The 23737-nt window shown below is 43.6% G+C and overlaps 1 protein-coding gene across 4 annotated transcripts in view; it reads right to left on the minus strand.

The window, feature by feature from the left end:
* Positions 1-23737, minus strand: part of FBXW7 (F-box and WD repeat domain containing 7) — a 194262-nt gene that overhangs the window by 90422 nt on the left and 80103 nt on the right. The window contains exon 1 of one of the 4 annotated variants that reach the window (XM_040418546.1): positions 19772-20078. The exons of the other annotated variants lie outside the window; for them this stretch is intronic. Coding sequence (XP_040274480.1) covers positions 19772-19918 — 147 coding nt within the window. The 5' untranslated portion in view covers positions 19919-20078. Of the gene's footprint in view, positions 1-19771; positions 20079-23737 lie in introns of those variants that run through there. 4 annotated transcript variants of the gene reach the window in all.

Genomic DNA, 23737 nt, shown 5'->3' on the forward strand with positions numbered 1-23737 from the left:
TGCCAATTGCTTTGGTTGCAGATTTAGACTCCTCAATTTTAATTCAATGCAGAAAATCTGTGACAAAAATTGACTCATCCGATTTAAAAACCTGTTCCACAGGTCAATTTTTGCACACAAATGTTGCCCGGTATGTGGATGAGATTCGGTAAAACCTGGTATGAAACACTGTCACCTACTAGGATTTTTTTGCATGGGTGTTTTTACGCCATGCTCGCCACTTTGAAGTGGTGAGGGAGTGATGGGGACGTGGATCGGTCCAGTGCATCGGGCCAGACACATTTACTCATTTTTTACTCCTGGAAACTGCTATAAGGCCTCATTCATACGGGTGTATTACTGTACAGCGGCGGAAGCACGAAGCGCACGGCGTCATAGCAACCAATGCCGCTGTATGCTTGTGCACTCAGCAGGACGGGGCTTTCGCGGACCGTGCTCCGTGAAAATCCACGTATATGTGAATAAGGCCTAAGTGGAATGACAATTACTCCAAGTCAAGGGCTGGAGAAGTTTTTCACTCAAAGTGCACCTAATTAATGACGAGATGCACGCCTCATCATAAATTAGCCGAATCCTCTGGCAGCACTGAGGGGAAGCAATCACCGGAGTAAAAAAAAAAAAAAACGGTCTTTGTAAATGACCCCCAACATTATATATAAATCACATAAAGCCATTATTCTGGACAAAGTCTATCATTTGCTATGCCATAAGCAGACAAGACATAATACAGCGTTATCATACGCGCCCCACTCTTACAGGACTGCATACATGTCCGCTTGTGAAATGCAGCACCTGAAGCTAGTAGGTTCTTGGCAGCTCGCCTTCAGACAGCATGTCTCAACGTCAACTGGCATGTGAATCCAAGAAGCAGACCTGGACTAAACCCAGCTGCTAATATTCACCCGCATACCTGCCCCTGCCACGTACTGCCAATGCAGCAGTAATGCACTCAAAGACGAAGCAATGGCTGTTACAAGACTGTGAAATATTCCTTGTATGTGAAGCATCTGCCAGAGCTGCGGGAAAGGCCGTCTCCTTCCAGCAATCTCTGCTCAGCACCTAAATCACTGCCAACAGACCACACAGGGGATGGCTTAGGTAATCGCTGCAGATACGGAAACCACGTATGATTGAGATGTTCTATAATCGGTCTTCTACAGACAGCTTTACCAACGTAACCCAGGATCGGAGGCGGTTATTTTTTGTGCCTTGTCTTCCGTTAAAGAGATCGTATTACAAGATGAAAGCTATTCCAGTCTTAGTTACTATGTGCGCATTTTATGTGAGTCCTTTACTACATCTCTAATAGTAAGTCCAGAGCACAGACAAGTGATCAGTCAGTCCCTGGAAGCAGACAGTCCTTCAGATGTGTGTGATAATGGAGGTTTAGAAAGAAGGATGTCATGTTGTCCCGCAGCTGTAAGGTCATTCTCCACGTACTTGAAAAGCTCCAAGTGACAGAGTTGTTCTCATCTTCAAGAGTGATCTTTCCAAGACCCCACAGAGAAGGAGAAGCCTAGAAAGCTTAAATCAAAAGAAATGCTTGAAAAGCTTTTTCTACAGGTTACCTGACCTCCAAGGGAAACTTTATTGTGACAACTACAAATCCACCATTAGCACGGCTCACCCCCATCAGAACTGCTTCTCTGGTAAGGTCTAGAACAGGTATGTTCCTTCACTTCCTGGAAACCAATGCACTTCTACTACCAGGATCTGAGACATGTCAGGCCAGAGATTGGATCATTTATATTATAGGGTGTTTTTAAGGGCTCATGCGCGCGATTGTATGCCCTCCAAGACATACAGTACCGGAGCGGCATACATCGTGCGCTCGGGAGCACACAGCATCATAGGTTTCTATGATGCTGTGCTCATCGGGCCGCCCGCGGTGCTATTGTCCTGCACTTGTATGATCTTATGAGTGCGGGACAATAGCCCCGCGGGTCGCCCGATGCGTACAGCATCATTGTAACCTATGATGCTGTGCCATCCCGTGCGCACGATGTATGCCGCTCCGGGACATATAGCCCGCTCATGTATGTCTTAGAGAGCAAACAGCCGTGTGCATGAGCCCTAAGAATAATAATTTAGGCATCAAAATACGAGCAGCATTCAAACATTGAAGGCTAAAAATGACCAACAGGTAGACATCAACAAACTTTATAAATGTTCTATATTACCATGTATCTATTAATCTACCAAAAGTTCTGCGCATTACCCAGTCAACTAAGTGAGAACAGGAGAATAATCCGATATTTGATAAATTAACTGCAACAGCTCCATCTTGTGTCTACTTGACATAGAGCTCAAAATCTAATCCGATCCGCACTTTTTGTTGATCAGATATAAACCCATTCATCTCTATGGGGCCGTAAAAGATGGGTAGAGCACCTCCATGTGCCTTCCACGGCAATCTGTATGCAAACAGACACCATTTGTAGACTGATGTGGATCCGTCTCACAAATGTATTGCAATACCGGATCCGTCTCTCCGGTTGTCATCTGGAAAAACGGATCAGGTATTTATATTTTTCACGTTTTTAAAGTTCTGATTTTCCAGAAGCGTGCTGCGGTATTTTCTCCATCCAAAAAACGTACAGTGACTGAACTGAAGACATCCTAATGCATACTGAACGGATTGATCTCCATTCAGAATGCATTAGGATAAAAGCGATCACTTTTTTTCTGGTATTGAGCCCCTAGGACGGAACTCAATACCGGAAAAAAAAAACGCTAGTGTAAAAGTACCCTAAGATTATTAGTTTAAAAAAAAAAAAGTGTTGCTTTTACGCAAAAACTTTCGGGAACAATAAGCTATTAGCTGTAAAATAAAAAATAAAAGTTGACTCACACCATGGATGGGATTTGTGCGAATGTAACATACAGCAAAACTGACATGTCTGTTTTAATAGCTACATGCATTCCCTATGACATAACAATTCTGGAGCATCTATTCTTATGTCTCTATGTTGTTCCATTCCTTTATTATTTCTACTAGAAGTTATGAATGAATTGCTAGCAGTCTGCAGTAAGGGTACAGTGAGTGGTGACCAGTTGGGGGTGTGTACCTGCACAGATTCACTCTGTCCAATCAGTGCTGCCATTTTTAGACTGTGCACACACCCCCTAACTGGTCACCACCCCTCTGTACCCTTACTGCAGACTGCTAGCAATTAATTCATAACTTCTAGTAGAAATAACAAAGGAATGGGACAACATACAGACATAAGAATAGATGCTCCAGAATTGTAATTACATGGGGAATGCATGAAACTATTAAAACAGGCATGTCAGGAGTGGTGACAGGTCCTCTTTACGCTCCCATTGATCTCAATGATGAAGCTTAACGACTGGAAAGATTACTTTGGAGTATGTTTAAAGGGAACCTCTCATCACCTTTCTGCTGCCCATACTAACGGCAGGTGAGTTGATTTCAGCTGTCTGTCATTTATAAGTAAGTGGTTGCCGAGAACCAACATTACAATCATTGCAGACTGGGCCTGGAAAAGAGTCCCGGCCACCTGAGAAGAGTCCTGGTTATTCATGAATCCCTGCTCTCCTGCCCACCTGCTGATGATTGTCTTCTACCTAGTTTTCTCCCTTTCTCTCTAGGAGAGAACTGCCAATCATCAGCAGATGGGCGAGAGAGCAGGAGATTATAATAACCAGGACTCTTCTCAGGTGGATTTGACTCTTTTTTTCAAGGCCTGGGCTGCAATGATTATGATGCTGGTTCTCAGCAACCACTTTTAGCTCATGAGTGACACACCGCTGAAATCAGCATTTCTGTCACTATTTTATATTGTCCTCAGCGAGGTCAGCGCAAAGTTGATGACAGGTTCCCTTTAACCATCTTAACCACAGAATTACACTCTCTATAAAGCCTCTTTCACACAAGCGAGTTTTCCATCCTGATGCGATGTGTGTTGTGAATGGACAGCATCCGGACTGAATTCTGTCCCATTCATTTCAATGGGTATGTGCACGTTTTTCACTAATCATCTCTGCGTTCAGGGAAGAAGAAAAAGAAATTGCAGCATTTTCTATGATGTTCGTTTTTTCAAGCAGGCTTGACACCACAGAAACGTATGGGGCTTGCATGAAAAACGGAGGGCAATTCAACGCAATACAGATGCAATGTGTTTTTCACTGATGGTGGCTAGAAGATCTAAGTTGTACTTAAGTTTTTTTTCACTTGAAAAGTGCATCAAAAACTGATGTGAAAGAGGCCTTAGGCCTCATGCACACAGCCGTTGTTTTGATCCGCATCCGAGGCGCAGTTTAGGCAGCTCGGATGCGGACCCATTCACTTCAATGGGGCCGCAAAAGATGCGGACAGCACTCAGTGTGCTGTCCGCATCCGTTCTGTAGTCCGCAAAAAAATATAACCTGTCCTATTCTTCTCCACGTTTTGCGGACAAGAATAGGCAGTTATATTAATGGATTTTGGTGCAGAAAATGTAAGGGCTCATGTACATGACCATTTTTTTTTAGATTAACTCATCTATTTTATGAAAATATTTTTATTGAACTGCTACTGTTGCAACGTCTGCTAGAACTGCAAATCCTCTGCTTTCCTTCACACACACCACTTCCATTGAATGTAATAACAAATCCATAGTCAGTATGCGCCCTCTAGTGGTAGCTGCAAACAGTCAGAATTAAACTCTATGGGCACCCTTTCTGGCACCATCAATCATTACAATGTCAAAGTGAGTGAGAAAGCATCCTTTTCTGGTATTTGTTGCAGATCACGATGCATCTGACTGAACAGTGCGGCCATGCAAGCTGTGGCGGTATTCTATGAACCAGGGGCGTAGCTAACGGCTCATGGGCCCTGGTGCAAGAGTTCAGTTGGGCCCCCCCTTCCCTTTGTGGCCAGGAGCAGAGAAGCACATTGCCTTCGTGCTACCTGAGGCAAAAATCTAAACAGTACCCCCGTGCCAAATTCTTGACCTAACCCCTTCTTTCCACCAAGAGGTGTAACTTGACCAGCATGGACTTTCTATAATACCAGTATCTTCTAATGCGGCACAAGGATCTTTGGGCCCCCTCAGGCTCCTGGGCCCGGTAGCGACTGCTACCTCTGCAACCCCTATAGCTACGCCCCTGCTATGAACTACAATTAATCAGAAATCATTATCTATTTAGTGTTCACTGCTAATGGTCGCACAATCATGCAGGTTACTGCTCACAATGACTTTAACACTGGCTGGTGAAGATGTATTCATTAATTAGCCTATCTAGCATTAAAAGGAACACCACTATTTGTGGGAGACAAGGGAGATTTAAGGGGGGGGGGGACAAAAATAAAATAAAAAATATGTTGAGTTCTGTATTCTGTACTCAACTGTCTCAATCAGCCCCACAGACTTAGAAGGGCACTGCACATGCTCGACCATTACTCCATTAAATATGCTCCTTGCCAAGGTTGAGGAGAAATGGAGCTTGGGAACCAATTCTACTGCGCAATGGGGATTCCCAGCCGTGACAGGTGATAAATGCCCATTGTGCTAGTATAGATCATACCAGTGTATTACTGTACAGCGGCGGCGGCTCAAAGCACACAGCGTCATAGCAACCAATGACACCGTGCGCTCCTGCACTCTCACACATCAGTGTTTGGTCAGTGATTTCCATCAGTGATTGTGAGCCAAAACCAGGATTGGAGCCGCCACAGACACAAGGTATAAGGGAAAGATCTGCTCCTGTTCTGTGTTTACAGGCGCACCTGGTTTTGGCTCGAAATCGCTGATGGAAATCACTGACCAAACACTGACGTGTGACTAAGGCATTAAAGGGGTTGGGTCACTTCAGCAAGTGGCATTTATCATGTAGAGAAAATTAATACAAGGCACTTACTAATGTGTTGTGATTGTCCATATTGCCTCCTTTGCTGGCTTGATGCATTTCCCCATCACATTATACACTGCTCGTATCCACGATTACAACAAGCACAGCTGCAAAGGCCTCTCTGGTGGAGGGGACCACAGCTGCAAAGGCCTCTCTGGTGGAGGGGACCACAGCTGCAAAGGCCTCTCTGGTGGAGGGGACCACAGCTGCAAAGGCCTCTCTGGTGGAGGGGACCACAGCTGCAAAGGCCTCTCTGGTGGAGGGGACCACAGCTGCAAAGGCCTCTCTGGTGGAGGGGACCACAGCTGCAAAGGCCTCTCTGGTGGAGGGGACCACAGCTGCAAAGGCCTCTCTGGTGGAGGGGACCACAGCTGCAAAGGCCTCTCTGGTGGAGGGGACCACAGCTGCAAAGGCCTCTCTGGTGGAGGGGACCACACCAACATAGGCCAGTGTCTTTATCCTATAGAGTGCAAGCACGACCACTGCTGCTGGATTTCAGGGTGGTCATAACTATGGAAAAGTGCAGTTTCTAGTGTGATGGAAAAAGGAGGCAATATGGACAATCACAATACATTAGTAAGTGCCTTACATGATAAATGCCATTTGATGAAGTGAGGCTTTAAGCATCCACTGAGATCTGAGTATAAGCACTGTATAACAGCAGTTGGCTGCACTTATTCTTAGCACTAGACATGTGGTGAAACAAGAAATAAATCCTTCATCAACCATGAGGCTTTCCCAGGTGCTAGAGGTGTCAATCCAAAAGCTTCCAAACTATGCCCAGCGCCCATTGTAATAGGGTCATCATGGCAGCATAACACCTTATAACCACCCGAACATAAGGAGACTCCTGACATCTACCAGCACACGTTAAAGAGGACCTTTCACTAGAATAAAAAATCTAAACTAAGTATACAGACATGGAGAGCGGCGCCCAGGGATCTCCTTCTCCCAGGCTGTAGCGCTGGCCAATCGCAGCGCTCAGCTCATAGCCTGAGAGAAAAAAAACAACTCTCAGGCTATGAGCTGAGCGCTGCGATTGGCCAGCGCTACAGCCTGGGAGAAGGAGATGCCGGTAGGCTCCACTGGGTGGAGCCGAACATATGAAGATACCGGGAGAACGGAGCGGCACCCAGGGATAATAGTAGGTGCAGGGGGATCCCTGGGCGCCGCTCTCCATGTCTGCATGCTTAGTTTAAATTTTTGATTCTAGTGAAAGGTCCTCTTTAAGCCGCATAAAACCTGTAAGACAACACAAATCTGGAGGGCAATCACGTTGCGGATGATTTATATGGTGCTGAGGCCGCACAAGCATTTATAGCTTTCATTTGCTTAATAAAAGGTCATGTCAGTAATGCAGAGCACCCATGAGGCTAAAAGGCTAATGTGAATTATGGGAATAGCGATTACACCGTCAAGAGAAAGTGACTAGACATTTCTGGTAACCGCATCTTCATCGTGCCATGTCATACGTGCTGGCAGAGGGCAAAACAGGACAGAAGTGATCGCCACAATTTTCTGGTTTCGTGCTGCACACCATGGATTGGTAGCTCTAGGTTAGGAGTCTGCATGCACAGGATCCGTCAACAGCTGTAAAAAAAAAACAAAAAAAAAAAAAACAACTAGGCAGGTAATTTAAGCCCAACCCACTAACTATACCCCCGACCCCAAGTCAAACCTGCCTGGTGTAATATTCTCCCCAGTTTCTAGATGCCATATTGCAGCATCATGGCCTGACCCTCTGAAGGTAAAAAGACAGATGGTTATATGGCGGTATGTATCCAGTCTAGGGGATCTTCTGTAAGCTGAACACCATCGCAAAGCTTTTCATTTCTAAACTCCAACCAACAACTGCACTAAAACACTGTAACAAACTTCAGCTGTGCAAAAACAGAACTAACAGAAACTGTGAAGGAACAAGATTAAGAGAAGAGGACCTGTCCCCTCTCCTGACATGTCTGTCAGTAACTCCTTGCATTCCCCATGTAATAACAATTCTGGAGCGCCTATTCTTATGGCTCTGTGCTATGTCGAAGTTTATAAATTCATTTCCAGCTCTGAAGTAAGGGTACAGATGGGTGTCCCTGCACATTGTGACACTAGCGGCACTGATTGGCAGGGGCGGACATACCGCCTGTGCAGCTAAGGGGGCCTATCCCAGTGTCAGCAGAGGCGTTAATTTTTTTATCTTATCATATTTTTCATTCCATACCTCTGCCAACAGGGTAACCTGGGCACCTTGGTGTGGAGGTCGGGGAAAGGGGGGGGGGGCACGATTAGCACTTACTGCGAATCTGATGCCCGTTTGTGTCTACACTCTATAGCTGAAGGACCTTCGATGACATCATAGTCATGTGATCTTTTCAGAAGTGGAGGTAGGACCTGTGATGAGGTCACAGTCATGTGACCAGTGCAGAAAAAGGCAGTGCTCAGCAGTGGAGACCTGTGATGCCATGGAATGAATGCGAGTGTCAGAGAAATGCTGGCTGTGTGTTGGAGGGGGGTGAAAGAGGGGATTTAAGTTATTTACATGGGACTGTGTGTTATAGAGAACTGTAAGGAAGAGAAGTTATTTACATGGGACTGGAGGGAGAGGACTGGTGTTATTTACATGGGACTGCATGGTATAGAAGACTGGAGGGAGAAGACAGGCATTATAATTTATGGGGGCACTACAGAGATGATTATAAATCCGGGGGGTACACCAGGAGGTATTATAATTACAGGAGGCACTGCAGGGAACATTTTAAATACTGTGGGCAGTGGTGAAGGGCATTACTACTACTGAGGGCTCTATAGAAGTGTCTTATAGATTACAAAAGGTGCCCTAAAGGGAGGCCTTATTAGTACTAAGGGCACTGTAGGGAGCCTTATTACCACTGGGGATACTATTTGGGGGTGGCTTCCACCTGGCAGTGAGCCCGGTGATGTCACTGGCACTAATGGACATGCTTTAGCGCTGCCTTAGCCTGTAAAATGGCTAGGGCAGCGCTAAAGCCACCCATCAGTGCCGGTCTGTGTTGTGCCCATGTTCATATATGCCTGCATTATTGAGGGGGGAAAAATGAATATTTGAATATATGCAAATGATCCTCTAGGAGCAGCGGGGGGCGTTACCATTACACCTAGAGGCTCTGCTGTCTCTACTTTGACAGGGCCCGGCAGTGAAAATGTCATCCCACCGGGCCATGTTTTGTGCAGAGGGCGCAGCCGTTACAGAGAGAGTGGAGCCTCTGGGTGTAATTGTAACGCCCTCGTTTGTATATAATAAAACATAATTTTTCTCAGCAATGCAGGCACATGAGACCAACACAGATGCTTTCAGCTGCCAAGTGCACATGTAACAGGTCAGTCCTTTATTTGTCCAAGTGTATGAGGGAGTCCTGAGGGATAAGTGAAGGTCTACGGAGCATTTTACCGTCAGCTATGGACTTCATTGGGGGGAGAGAGCTGGCACTAAAGTGCCTAGGGCAGCATCAAATCTAAATATGGACCTGGCTCCACAGCAGTAGCAGGATGTAGTGTCACAGTGCTGGTCTGTGCATGAGGAGGAGCGGTGCGCCCAGGAATCTGCTGTGCTTCTTCTCCTACACCAGGCATCCTCAAACTGCGGCCCTCCAGCTGTTGTAAAACTACAACTCCCACAATGCCCTGCTGTAGGCAGATACCTGTAGGCTGTTCAGGCATGCTGGGAGTTGTAGTTTTGCAACAGCTGGAGGGCCGCAGTTTGAGGATGCCTGCACAGACCAGCAGAGCAATGTGTGACACTACATTCTGCTACTGCTGTGGAGCGCCAGCGGCTGAACTGTGATCATGAGGAACTAGGTGAGTATATTTTTTTTTTACTTCCTGTGAAAGGGGCACATATCTGACCATTATTACTGTGAGGGGGCACATATCAGGGCATATCTACTATGTGCTGGCACAAAGGGGGAATAATTACTATGTGGGGGGCATTAAGGGGACTGGGTGTGTATAGTTATGCTTTGGGCAGAGTTAGTTTTATTTGCACATATATGTTTATATTTGTATGTGTGGTTTTTTTTTGGGGGGGGGGGGGGGGGTTTTTAGGTACATCCTTAGCTGCCTGTGTCCACCCCTGCTGATTGGATAACGTCAGACTGTGCAAACACCCCCCAACTGGTTACCTCCTCTTTGGACCCTTACTGCAGACTGCTAGCAATTCATTCATAACTTCTAGCAGGAATAATAAAGGAATGGCACAACATGGAGTCATAAGAATAGATGCTCCAGAAGTTTTATTACATGGAGGATGTAAGGAGTTTCTAGAACGGACATATCAGGAGAGGGGGCAGGTCCTGTTCAAATCGTTGGGGGACACAATTTAAGTACGTATAATAAAGGATCTTCTGGAAATGTCAGCAGATCTTTATGTCAAGAAGCAGACACATGCTCAGCAAAGTCATGGCAATGGGTTATATATTGCTCAGCAAGTGCATTTTATGTGCAGATTGTCCCAGCACAATAGAGTACTTATTCCTAAGGTATTCTCTGTACGGAGACGTGAAGCGATCAGTCTGCCATCTGTACATGGAAGTCAGGCCGACAGCTGAAAGAGTGGAAAATGCAAATCCAGCACAGTATGTCAATAAGCCATCAACATCACATATCTCACAGCTCCTCCAACCATGAACACAACACATGTCTAATGACAAGGCTCGTGTACCCATATGGGATGCTAACAAACACCGGCTAAGTAATCGTCCTTCCTGTGCATTTACGGGTGGAGACGCAAGTTGGGTTTTGAGTTTCTAGTAGCTGTAAAATCAAGCAGAAAAGTAGAAGTTTGTCTGTACTGCTAAAAGGAGGATATCTATAGGTAAGAGTTCATTCAGACGGCCGCATTTTTACGGAAAGGGTGCGGACCCATTATTTTAATGGGGCCGCATCTGTTGTTCTGTTCCGCAGCCCGACAAAAAATACTGAGCGTGTTCTATTCTTGTCCGCAATTGTGGACAAGAGTAGGCATTTTCTATGAGAGTGACAGCCATGAGCGGTCCACAAATTGCGGAACGCACACAGGCCGGTATCAGTGTTTTGCGGACCCCAAAACCTATGCGGCCGTGTGACTGTAGCCCTGTAGCCTTACACGTATAAGAAATGCTGCCAAGCACCCTGTGACTGCTGAGTGCAGGGTGCCGCACTGCAAGAAGTGGTGCAACAAAAAGACTGTCACATGACTATTGTACAGCTGTGATATGGCTGTAATAATGTAGGCCACAGAAAAGTCACAAGCGGGGAGCAAAAAATCCAGACCTCATGGACTTTTATCCTTTATAATTAGACTGCAATCACGGTTATCTTGTAATTTCAGTAATGACTAGAGATGAGCGAATTTCATATTTTGAAATTCGTTCACGCTTCGTTTGGTGGTAAAAGCAGAATTGTGTTATGGATTCTGTTACGACGGACCAGAACACAATTCTATGACGGAATGCATAACGGAATGCCTTTAGAGGCATTCCGTTATTCATTCCATCATAATAGAAGTCTATGGGCTGCAAAACGGATCAGTCCCGTTTCAGTTATGCAGGGGAGTCCTCTCCTGCATAACGGAAACGGGAAAAATCCGTTATGCAGGTCATAGACTTCTATTATGATGGAATGAATAATGGAATGCCTCTAAAGGCATTCCGTTATGTATTCCGCAGCCGTCGTAGCGGAATCCATAACGCAATTCTGCTTTTACCACCAAACGAAGCGTGAACGAATTTCAAAATATGAAATTCGCTCATCTCTAGTAATGACATGACTATTATATACTGGAATATTTTACCATTACAGTTACTGAAAAAAATAGGGAATACTTTAATTCCTTCTTTAGGAAGGATAGATAGATAAATATGGAATAGATAGAGAGGGAGAAAGATGATATAGATAGGAGAGAGAGAGAGAAAGAGGAGAGATGAGATATAATATGAGAGAGAGGGGGAGATATAGATATATGAGAGATACGAGAGAGAGATTAGAGAGAGGGGGAGATATAGAGATATGAGGGAGGGAGAGAGATGAGATATAGATATATGAGAGAGATGAGATATAGAGATAGGAGAGAGAGATGAGAGGGAGATATAGAGATATGAGAGAGGGAGAGAGATGAGATCTAGATATATGAGAGAGAGCGCGAGAGATGAGATATAGGAGAAATATATCATAGAGAGATGAGATATATATGAGAGAGATATAAGAGATAGATATATGAAAAGGAGATATGAGAGAAATAGAGAGATACAGTGGGATGCGAAAGTTTGGGCAACCTTGTTAATCGTCATGATTTTCCTGTATACATCGTTGGTTGTTACGATAAATATATCATATAGGAGACACACAGGGATATTTGAGAAGTGAAATGAAGTTTATTAGATTTACAGAAAGTGTGCTATAATTGTTTAACCCCTTAAGGACTCAGCCCTATTTCACCTTAAGGACTTGGCCATTTTTTGCAAATCTGACCAGTGTCACTTTAAGTGCTGATAACTTTAAAACGCTTTGACTTATCCAGGCCGTTCTGAGATTGTTTTTTCGTCACATATTGTACTTCATGACACTGCTAAAATTGGGTCAAAAAAGTAAATTTTTTTGCATAAAAAAATACCATATTTACCAAAAATTTTGAAAAATTTGCAAAATTTCAAAGTTTCAGTTTCTCTACTTCTGTAATACATAGTAATACCCCCAAAAATTTTGATGACTTTACATTCCCCATATGTCTACTTCATGTTTGTAGCATTTTGGGATTGATATTTTATTTTTTGGGGATGTTATAAGGCTTAGAAGTTTAGAAGCAAATCTTGAAATTTTTCAGAAATTTACAAAAAACAAATTTTTAGGGACCACTACAGGTCTGAAGTCACTTTGCGAGGCATACATAATAGAAACCGCCCAAAAATGACCCCATTCTATAAACTACACCCCTCAAGGTATTCAAAACTGATTTTACAAGCTTCGTTAACCCTTTAGGTATTGCACAAGAGTTATTGGCAAATGGGGATGAAATTTGAGAATTTCATTTTTTTGCCTAATTTTCCATTTTAACCCATTTTTTCCACTAACAAAGCAAGGGTTAACAGCTAAACAAGACTGTATCTTTATTGCCCTGACTCTGCCGTTTACAGAAACACCCCATATGTGGCCGTAAACTACTGTACGGGCACACAGTAGGGCGTAGAGGGAAAGGTGCGCCGTTTGGTTTTTGGAGGGCTGATTTTGCTGGACTGTTTTTTTGACACCATGTCCCATTTGAAGCCCCCTGATGCACCCCTAGAGTAGAAACTCCATAAAAGTGATCCCATCTAAGAAACTACACCCCTCAAGGTATTCAAAACTGATTTTACAAACTTTGTTAACCCTTTAGGTGTTGCACAAGAGTTATTGGCAAATGGGGATGAAATTTGAGAATTTCATTTTTTTGCCTAATTTTCCATTTTAACCCATTTTTTCCACTAACAAAGCAAGGGTTAACAGCCAAACAAGACTGTATCTTTATTGCCCTGACTCTGCCGTTTACAGAAACACCCCATATGTGGCCGTAAACTACTGTACGGCCACACAGCGGGGCGTAGAGTGAAAGGTGCGCCGTTTGGTTTTTGGAAGCCAGATTTTGCTGGACTGTTTTTTTGACACCATGTCCCATTTGAAGCCCCCCCTGATGCACCCCTAGAGTAGAAACTCCATAAAAGTGACCCCATCTAAGAAACTACACCCCTCAAGGTATTCAAAACTGATTTTACAAACTTTGTTAACCCTTTAGGTGTTGCACAAGATTTAATGGAAAATAGAGATACAATTTCAAAATTTCACTTTTTTGGCAGATTTTCCATTTTAATATTTTTTTTCCAGTAACAAAGCAAGGGTTAACAGCCAAACAAAACTCATTATTTATGGCCCTGATTCTGTAGTTTACAGAAACACCTAATATGTGTTCGTAAACCGCTGTACGGGCACACGGCAGGGCGCAGAAGGAAAGGAATGCCATACGGTTTTTGGAAGGCAGGTTTTGCTGGACTGGTTTTTTTGACACCATGTCCCATTTGAAGCCCCCCTGATGCACCCCTAGAGTAGAAACTCCAAAAAAGTGACCCCATTTTAGAAAGTACGGAATAAGGTGGCAGCTTTGTTGGTACTAGTTTAGGGTACATATGATTTTTGGTTGCTCTATATTACACTTTTTGTGCGGCAAGGTAACAAGAAATAGCTTTTTTGGCACTTTTTTTTTTTTTTTTGTTATTTACAACATTCATCTGACAGGTTAGATCATGTGGTAATTTCATAGAGCAGGTTGTCACGGACGCGGCGATACCTAATATGTATACAATTTTTTTTATTTATATAAGTTTTATACAATAACTTCCTTTTTAAAACCAAAAAAAGTTTTAGTGTCTCCATAGTCTAAGAGCCATAGTTTTTTCAGTTTTTGGGCGATTATCTTGAGTAGGGTCTCATTTTTTGCGGGATGAGATGACGGTTTAATTGGCACTATTTTGGGGTGCATATGACTTTTTGATCGCTTGTTATTACACTTTTTGTGACGTAAGATGACAAAAAATGGCTTTTTTTACACCGTTTTTATTTTTTATTTTTTACGGTGGTCACCTGAGGGGTTAGATCATGTGATATTCTTATAGAGCCGGTTGATACGGACGCGGCGATACCTAATATGTATACTTTATTTTTATTTATGTAAGTTTTACACAATGATTTCATTTTTGAAACAAAAAAAATCATGTTTTAGTGTTTCTTTAGTCTGAGAGCCATAGTTTTTTCAGTTTTTGGGCGATTATCTTGGGTAGGGTATGATTTTTGCGGGATGAGATGACGGTTTGATTGGTACTATTTTGGCGTACATATGACTTTTTTGATCACTTTTATTACCTTTTTTGGGAAGTAAGGTGGGCAAAATTTTAATTTTCTCATAGTTTTTATTTTTTTATTTTTATGGCGTTCACCGTGCGGGGAAAGTAACATGACCGTTTTATAGATCAGGTCGTTACGGACGCGGCGATACCTAATATGTGTAGTGTATTTAATTTTTTTAATTTTTATTCAGTGATGAATGTTTTTTTTTTATCTTAACTTTTTTCACTTTTTTTTTGACCTAGACCCACTTGGTTCTGGAAGATCCAGTGGGTCTGATGTCTGTATAATACAGTACAGAACAATATATATTGTTCTGTACTGTATTTTACTTACACTGAACAGATCTATGCTTTCAGCACAGATCTGTTCAGCACCATGGACAGCAGGACGCCTGAGCAGGCGTCCTGTTGCCATGGGAACCCTCCCCGTCTGCTCAGAACTTCGCAGACGGGGAAGGGTAAGCACAGGGCTGAGGGGGGCTCTCTGGGGGCTCTCTCCCTCTCCATCGGGGGGCTGCAAAGGCACAGCAGCCCCCCGATGGAGAGGGAGGGAGCTCCCTGACCGACGACAGTTAACTTTTTCCATACAGCGGTCCGTACGGACCGCGGTATGGAAAGGGTTAAACGGCTGACATCTGCACAGATGTCAGCCGTTTATACCAGGATGCCAGCAATGTGCTGGCACCCTGGAATAACCACTAGACACCAACGATCATTCATGGGGAGGCGGGCGGGGGATCGCGATCCCGCCTGCCGCACCGCCCGCCTCCCGCACCGCCCCCACCGCATGCGACACCCCCCCCCGCACCACCCGCCGGCATCAAATCGTGCAGGGGTGCAGGGGGGGGGTGAAAAATATTGATTATAGGCACTCAAAAGTTTCTGATCCCCGCGGTCAGGGACCGCGGGCATCAGAAACTGCAAAAAGCGCAGCAAACCGCAGGTCTGAATTGACCTGCGGTTTGCTGCGATCGCCGACACGGGGGGGTCACATGACCCCCCCTGGCGTTGTCACAGGATGCCGGCTGAAGGATTTCAGCCGAAATCCCGTTCCGTTTAACCCCTCGGGCGCCGGAATACTGATTTCAAGTTAGGACGTACCGGTACGCCCTGAGTCCTTAAGGACTCGGGAAATAGGGCGTACCGATACGCCCTGCGTCCTTAAGGGGTTAAACAAAATTTGCCAGGTGCATAAATTTGGGCACTGTTGTCATTTTATTGATTACAAAACCTTTAGAACTAATTATTGGAACTCAAATTGGCTTGGTAAGCTCAGTGACCCCTGATCTACATACACAGGTGAATCCAATTATGAGAAAGAGTATTTAAGGGGGTCAATTGTAAGTTTCCCTCCTCTTAATTTTCTCTGAAGAGAAGCAACATGGGGGTCTCAAAACAACTCTCAAATGACCTGAAGACAAAGATTGTTCCCCATCATGGTTTAGGGGAAGGATACAGAAAGCTGTCTCAGAGATTTCAGCTATCTGTTTCCACAGTTAGGAACATATTGAGGAAATGGAAGACCACAGGCTCAGTTCAAGTTAAAGCTCGAAGTGGCAGACCAAGAAAAATCTCGGATAGACAGAAGCGACGAATGGTGAGAACAGTCAGAGTCAACCCACAGACCAGCACCAAAGACCTACGACATCATCTTGCTACAGATGGAGTCACTGTGCATCGTTCAACTATTCGGCGCACTTTACACAAGGAGATGCTGTATGCGAGAGTGATGCAGAGGAAGCCTTTTCTCCGCCCACAGCACAAAAAGTGCCGCTTGAGGTGGGCTAAAGCACATTTGGACAAGCCAGCTTCATTTTGTAATAAGCTGCTGTGGACTGATGAAACTAAAATTGAGTTATTTGGCCATAACAAGGGGCGTTATGCATGGAGGAAAAAGAACACAGCATTCCAAGAAAAACACCTGCTACCTACAGTAAAATATGGTGGTGGTTCCATCATGCTGTGGGGCTGTGTGGCCAGTGCAGGGACTGGGAATCTTGTCAAAGTTGAGGGACGCATGGATTCCACTCAGTATCAGCAGGAATCAGTGACAAAGCTGAAGCTGCGCCGGGGCTGGATCTTTCAACAAGACAACGACCCTAAACACTGCTCAAAATCCACTAAGGCATTTATGCAGAGGAACAAGTACAACGTTCTGGAATGGCCATCTCAGTCCCCAGACCTGAATATAATTGAAAATCTGTGGTGTGACTTAAAGAGAGCTGTCCATGCTCGGAAGCCATCAAACCTGAATGAACTAAAGATGTTTTGTAAAGAGGAATGGTCCAAAATACCTTCAACCAGAATCCAGACTCTCATTGGAACCTACAGGAAGCGTTTAGAGGCTGAAATTTCTGCAAAAGGAGGATCTACTAAATATTGATTTCATTTCTTTTTTGTGGTGCCCAAATTTATGCACCTGCCTAATTTTGTTTAAACAATTATAGCACACTTTCTGTAAATCCAATAAACTTCATTTCACTTCTCAAATATCACTGTGTGTGTCTCCTATATGATATATTTAACTGACATTTTTTATCGTAACAACCAAGGATTTATACAGGAAAATCCTCATGACGATTAACAAGGATGCCCAAACTTTCGCATCCCACTGTATGAGATTAATATATATATATATATATATATATATATATATATATATATATATATTAGAGAGATAAATTATAGATATATGAGAAAGATAAGATATAAATATGAGGGAGAGAGAGAGAAAGATAGATGAGATAAAGAGAGATATGAGATAGATGGAAAGATAGCCATGAGAGACACACAGATAGATAGAGACAGACAGCTATGATAGACATGAGATGGATAGACACAAGGGAGGTAGACAGATATGAGATACATAAAAAGATAGACAGACAGATATGAGATCAATACAGTGGTGCTTGAAGTTTGTGAACCCCTTAGAATTTTCTTTATTTCTGTATAAATTTGACCTAACACTACAACAGATTTTCCCACAAGCCCTAAAAGTAGATACAATAACCACAAACAAATGAGTCACTTATTTATTGAGGAAAATTATCCAACATCACATCAGTGACTGGCAAAAGTATGTGAACCTTTATGTTTAACAGATAATTTGAAAGTAAAATTTAAGTTAGCGGTGTTCTATTAATGGAATGACAATCAGATGTGATTGGGCGAACTGATTTATTTACAGAACAGGGATCTATGTAGTCTGATCTCCACAACACGTTTGTGGAAGTGTAGCATGGCAAGAACAAAGGAGTTTTCTGAGGACCTCAAAAGAGAAGGTGCTGATGCTCATCTGGCTGGAAAGGGTTACAAAACAATCGCTAAAGAGTTTGGACTAACTACATCAGTCATGCCCTCCAGCTGTTGTAAAACTACAACTCCCGGCATACCCGGACAACCTACAGCTATCGGCCTACAGCAGGGCATGATGGGAGTTGTAGTTTTACAACAGCTGGAAGGCTGCAGGTTGAGCATCCCTGAACTACACCAATCCACAAATGGAGGGAATTCAAGACCATTATTACCCTCCCCAGGAGTGGTCAGCCAACAAAGATCATGCCAAAAGCAAGGTGTGTAATAGTCTGCAAGGTCATCGCTAAGGGACTAAAACCCTTTCTTACAGACAGAGAGACAAGGTTTCTCTTTGTGGACTGGGGACGTGGTGATCACAATATGTCCCTTTTTAAGGGTTCTTCTACTTTCACACAATCCAAAATAAATTTAAAAAAAACATGCACATGCAAAGTTATAATGTTCATTTGGTGGAATAGTCCTAAATGTCCTAATAAGCCGACTGAATTAGCCCATAAAATGTTAATTAAATCCAGCAGATAATTGCATGTGCTCATGTAGAAAGGCTGCTGGTTTCATTGTCTACAATAACAGCACCACATTTATTTGTTCCTTCACTTTAATGACCTACAAAATTCACATGGCCAGCCTGGTGTCCTCTGACCATGTATAGTCATCAGCCTGATGGACGCTCAATATAACTGATCCACGCGGAAGTATTTTTACTCCTCGTGATCACGCTCCAGACATTTTCTAAACGTTTCTGAGCAACCTTCAATTTATGTTCTTACTGGAAACAACAATTGTGGTGATTTGTAAGCCATGTCACATCATATAGTGGCCATCGAATCCTAGATTCAAGGAGAACATATGGTTCATAGAATCCAGAAATCAAACTTACTGGCACAGAGCAGTAATACTCCTCAATGATCCAAAACCACCAATACTAGAAGACGCGGCAGCTCACCGGTGGTGTATATCACACCATCTTATCATGACGGATGAAGACTTAAGAAGATTAAAACGAAAAGTTGCATGAGGACAATCTGCACTGACAAGCAGGCCCAAAACCATACAAAGGGAAATGTATGATATAATACATCTTTCAAGATATCCATACTGTTGCGGTGTAGTAGGAGACGCAATGGTAGAAGGCATTAGTCCCTCAAGACACCTTTTTGGGTCAAAATCTGCATTGACCTTCAAAGAAAATCTACGTTTCGTCTCTGCACAGCACACACTTACTGCATCTGGGATTGTGACGTACTTACAGTATTCTGGGCAATAGAGACGCTCAAGCATACCAGTAAAAGCCTCATACTGGGCCCACGGGAGGACAATTCAGGAGAACAGAGCAGCAATACGTTTTGGTATACAATTAGGGAAAGAGGTGACTAAACTAAGTGCACACATACATCTATTGTGCGCCGCATGCTTCAGCACATGAGCAAATGCAGCTTTTTACAATATTGGGTATGACAGTACAAAGTCATAGACCAAGTGCCCAGGATTACCTATATTTAACCTATATCGCAGGGCGACTTGCTATTTCTATGTATATGGCTGTAAAGAGGTCAACCAGTGAGCAAGGTAACATGAAATCCTCACAGGATAGCACTGAAAGACAAACCCAAAACTGGTCCCCGTCCTTCAAACAGTCTCAGGAATAGGTTATAAAGGTTGTAACTTTAGAACAGGACAATATAAATTTTCCTGTACATACAAGACATGGCAAAGACTGGACTTACCCGTCTACGGCAGAAAGGCAGGCCGTGGGCGATGATGCTAATGCAAAACGTCTTCATCACAGTTTGGGGTGGCAATGCTTCTTTAGTACTTTTAAGATCGATGGAGACCAGATCATAATTCAGGGCAGCTTTACCATACTTTGACATCCTTGACACAAAACTGCTGGGACTAACATACAGAAACCCAAATCTTCGTCATCTGACCAGTTTGATGTTCGGATGAGCCCCAAGAGGGTCTCAAAATCCCAAGGCCTTCTCGCTCTGCCTTTCAAGTTGTCCCTGCGAAGCCCTGACCTACGTGAGGCTCGCTGAAGTGCATGCTATCCTAGTATAGCAAGGAATTATAAACTCCAAATGAGGAGCAGACTGCTCCTGTCATTCAAACAGCTGATAGTCCCTCCCATGCCAAGAGAGCAGCAATTACTGTACAGTATAATACTGTACAGCATTAGCATTACTGACTACTCCATATACTCTCTCATATCGGTGTGCGTTAACACAAATCTATATTAATATGTAATATATTACATATATAAGCCTACTTTCACACTAGCGTTTTTGCTGGTTCCGGCAGGGTTCAGCAAAAATGCTTCCGTGACTAATAATACAACCGTCTGTATCCGTTATGAACGGATCCGGTTGTATTATATTTAACATAGCCTAGACGGATCCGTCATGAACTCTATTGAAAGTCCGTTTTGCTCCGCATCCCAGGACAGAAAGCCAACCGCAGCATTTTGGAGCATTCAGTTCTGTTCAGTTACATTTTGTCTCCTATGACGGATCTCAATACCGGAAAATAGAAACGCTAGTGTGAAAGTAGCCTAATACACACATATATTTATTATATACATATACAGTATTACATTGTCTTAAGTGCAATTGCCAAGTGTTGATAACTTTTATAATAGAAAAAGATTTTTTTTTAGAAAGATGGATGTGGTCACAGGGTCTTAGCTGCTGCTGCCCTCCTGTGGTTAAACTTGGTAACGATGCCTACAATCTATTGAAGTATATAAGTATTGTGGGGTTTTGCTCTGGTAGTTGGGATAAGCGGGTGCAGTACAGAGGCAAAGTACAAGTTCGTAATTCAAATTTCCATGTTTTTTCACACATAAGGTCAAACAAAAAACACTCTTTGCAGGATTGGTGTTTGTTCACACAGAGTAGAAAGTTCATGCACAACAAAAAAACGTAATCTTGTGGGCGGATCGGCCTCCAGCAGTCTAAATGCAGGTTTTAGGTGGCCTGCTCTCCCAACACACGGGTCTCAGCTTTTCATCCCAGCACAGGGCTCAGATCACAACACACAGGGCGTTTTTTGCTGCTGAGCCCAACTGCCTTTTTAAGGATAGCCATTTACTGTCAAAACCCGGCCTGGAACGTCGGGAGTAGTCACCCACCCAGCACTTTGACTACTCCCAATAAGAGCAGTCTCAGATCAGCTATTTACAGCCATACTAAATAGCAAGATTGTCAATCAGCATTAGCTTCCGCTAACACATGAAAATACCGTCTCTTACTTCACCAAAGCCAGGAACCTCAGTGACACATACCTACCATCAATGACGACCCCTTGCACCTTCCTGCAGTACTGTATATATAGAGTACTAAAGTAAATAGGAACCTAAACCCTCCATTCATTATTCTAACTGCAGACAGATATGGCAGATATCACAGTAGCCTTAGGCAATCCGGCAGCCTGTTCCAGCATAAATGGCTGAATTCGGCAGGACAAAAACCGCATACAGAGGTAGTCAATTGAACTTGAGGTATCCCAGCATTACCAAATACAGTGAAATCTGGTAGGCTGTTCTCGGACAGATGTGAATTTAGCACCAATCCTATCAGCATGCTGATCACATACATATTTGGTTATGTAATATTGTAACATACAGAAAAACATTTGTAATTTAAATCAAATTCATTTATCTATTAATAATGCACTAGGTATAAAAAAAACATTTATGAAAGCGGTATGGATGTCCCACATCCACGTTTGATAGGCTCTGGCTGCAGACAGATGACGCACTTTCTATAGTGTGTGATTTATTAGATGATGCAGCAGACTGTAACAGTAGGTTGGTTCTATGCCTCATCCACCATATAGAGTAGAATACACTATAGGGACCATGTGATTACATGGAGATTCACACATCTGACCTAAAATTATTCCAGCTATGCTGTATATGGTCAGGCACTGGCATTTTGGCAGATTTTTGAAATGCTTGGCTCATCTATACGGGGCACGGATCAGCTCGGTGGCTGCGCAGACTGGAGCAGCTGTCGGAGATCGGAAGGGAAAGGCAGAAAAGACCGCAGTTGTTCCCAGAGGAATGTAGCTGCTCATTAAGCGACTGTGTCCCAGCAGCACCTTCTTACTGAACTATGTCAAGAATGGCAAAGCACAACAGGTAGGTCACTCATTCCCCAAATGCCACATTACATGGTCACACAGCCAAGTATTCCAGGGAAACACAGGAGGACCCCCGCCCCAGATTAAGGGCTTACGCTCACAGTGATCAGTAGGCCATAGCAAATAACAGACCCCAACCAACTCAAGAATCGTCTTCCATAGCTCATCACAGACAAACTTATAGGGGCTGCCGGTATTTTCCAGGAGAGAGTTGTAGGTCGGTAAAATTAAGCTGGAATATGTCACAGATGGCATACTACTTATCACTACAAAGTCTTACCATCTTACCCATTACTAATCACTAGGCTTCTCCATGTGAAGGTACGACTGTCCGGAGAAAGTGCCCAGCTAGCGCAGTTTGTGCTTCCTTCTAGCCAGTAGTGGGCATCACAGCGGTGATAGCCCACACATCCGACACTGGTGGCATATCAAAGCTTTGCCTATGGGCATAGCAACATGCAAACTCCATGCATATGTTATAATTGGTTGGACTGGAAACCAGGATATATTAAATCACTAATATATCTATCTATCTATCCTGGACCCTCATTTTTTTACATTCTATTTGAAGAGGACCTGACAGTGTCCCCTTACCCTACATACTGAAACTGTCCAGTTAGTGCTGGCACTGTCAGACTGTGCAGGGAAATGGTAACACCCAGTTGTCAATGTATTCACCCATTTCCAGGAAGAATAATAAAGGAATGGCAGAACTCTGCTTAAATGGAGAAGGCAAGTCGTTGCTAAAACAGGCATGTCAGGAGCGGTGACAGCTCCTCTTTATGACGGTACATTCAAAGACCCCGATTTAAAAGAAGTGACACGTTAGACGGCTAGGGCTCAGCAATAAACACACAGGCTGCATGAAGCCTCAAAGCCAAGTAGTAGAACCGCCATGACAAACACAGCCGGTAGTGCCAGGCATGAAATGCAAGATTTGGATTCATTCGTACTTGAAATGGATTAATGCACCGCCAACAAAACTTCTGCTGGCACACCATGAAAGCTCACAAACATCCACGAGGCCTTTGATATGCGCCCATCCTGCAACGGAGGAGTCATGATTTGGGGGGCCAATTACTATTCTAACATTAACAGAAAAGACAGGGAGCAAATCAAGCACGCCGCGCTGAGAAATGATTAAGTCATGTCTACTGAACCAAGTTCAAAGTCTAAAAAACTGGTTTGAACTTAAGGCTGCGTTCACACGGGCGAGTATTCCGCGCGGGTGCAATGCGGTAGGTGAACGTATTGCACCCGCACTGAATCCGGACCCATTCATTTCTATGGGGCTGTTCAGATGAGCGGTGATTTTCACGCGTCACTTGTGCGTTGCATGAAAATCGCGGCATGCTCTATATTCTGCGTTTTTCACGCAACGCAGGCCCCATAGAAGTGAATGGGGTTGCGTGAAAATCGCAAGCATCCGCAAGCAAGTGCGGATGCTGTGCGATTTTCATGCATGGTTGCTAAGTGACAGTCTATTCACTGTATTATTTTCCCTTATAACATGGTTATAAGGGAAAATAATAGCATTCTGAAAACAGAAT

Source organism: Bufo bufo, chromosome 2 (assembly GCF_905171765.1).
Source record: "Bufo bufo chromosome 2, aBufBuf1.1, whole genome shotgun sequence".
NCBI classification, from domain to species: Eukaryota; Metazoa; Chordata; class Amphibia; order Anura; family Bufonidae; genus Bufo; species Bufo bufo.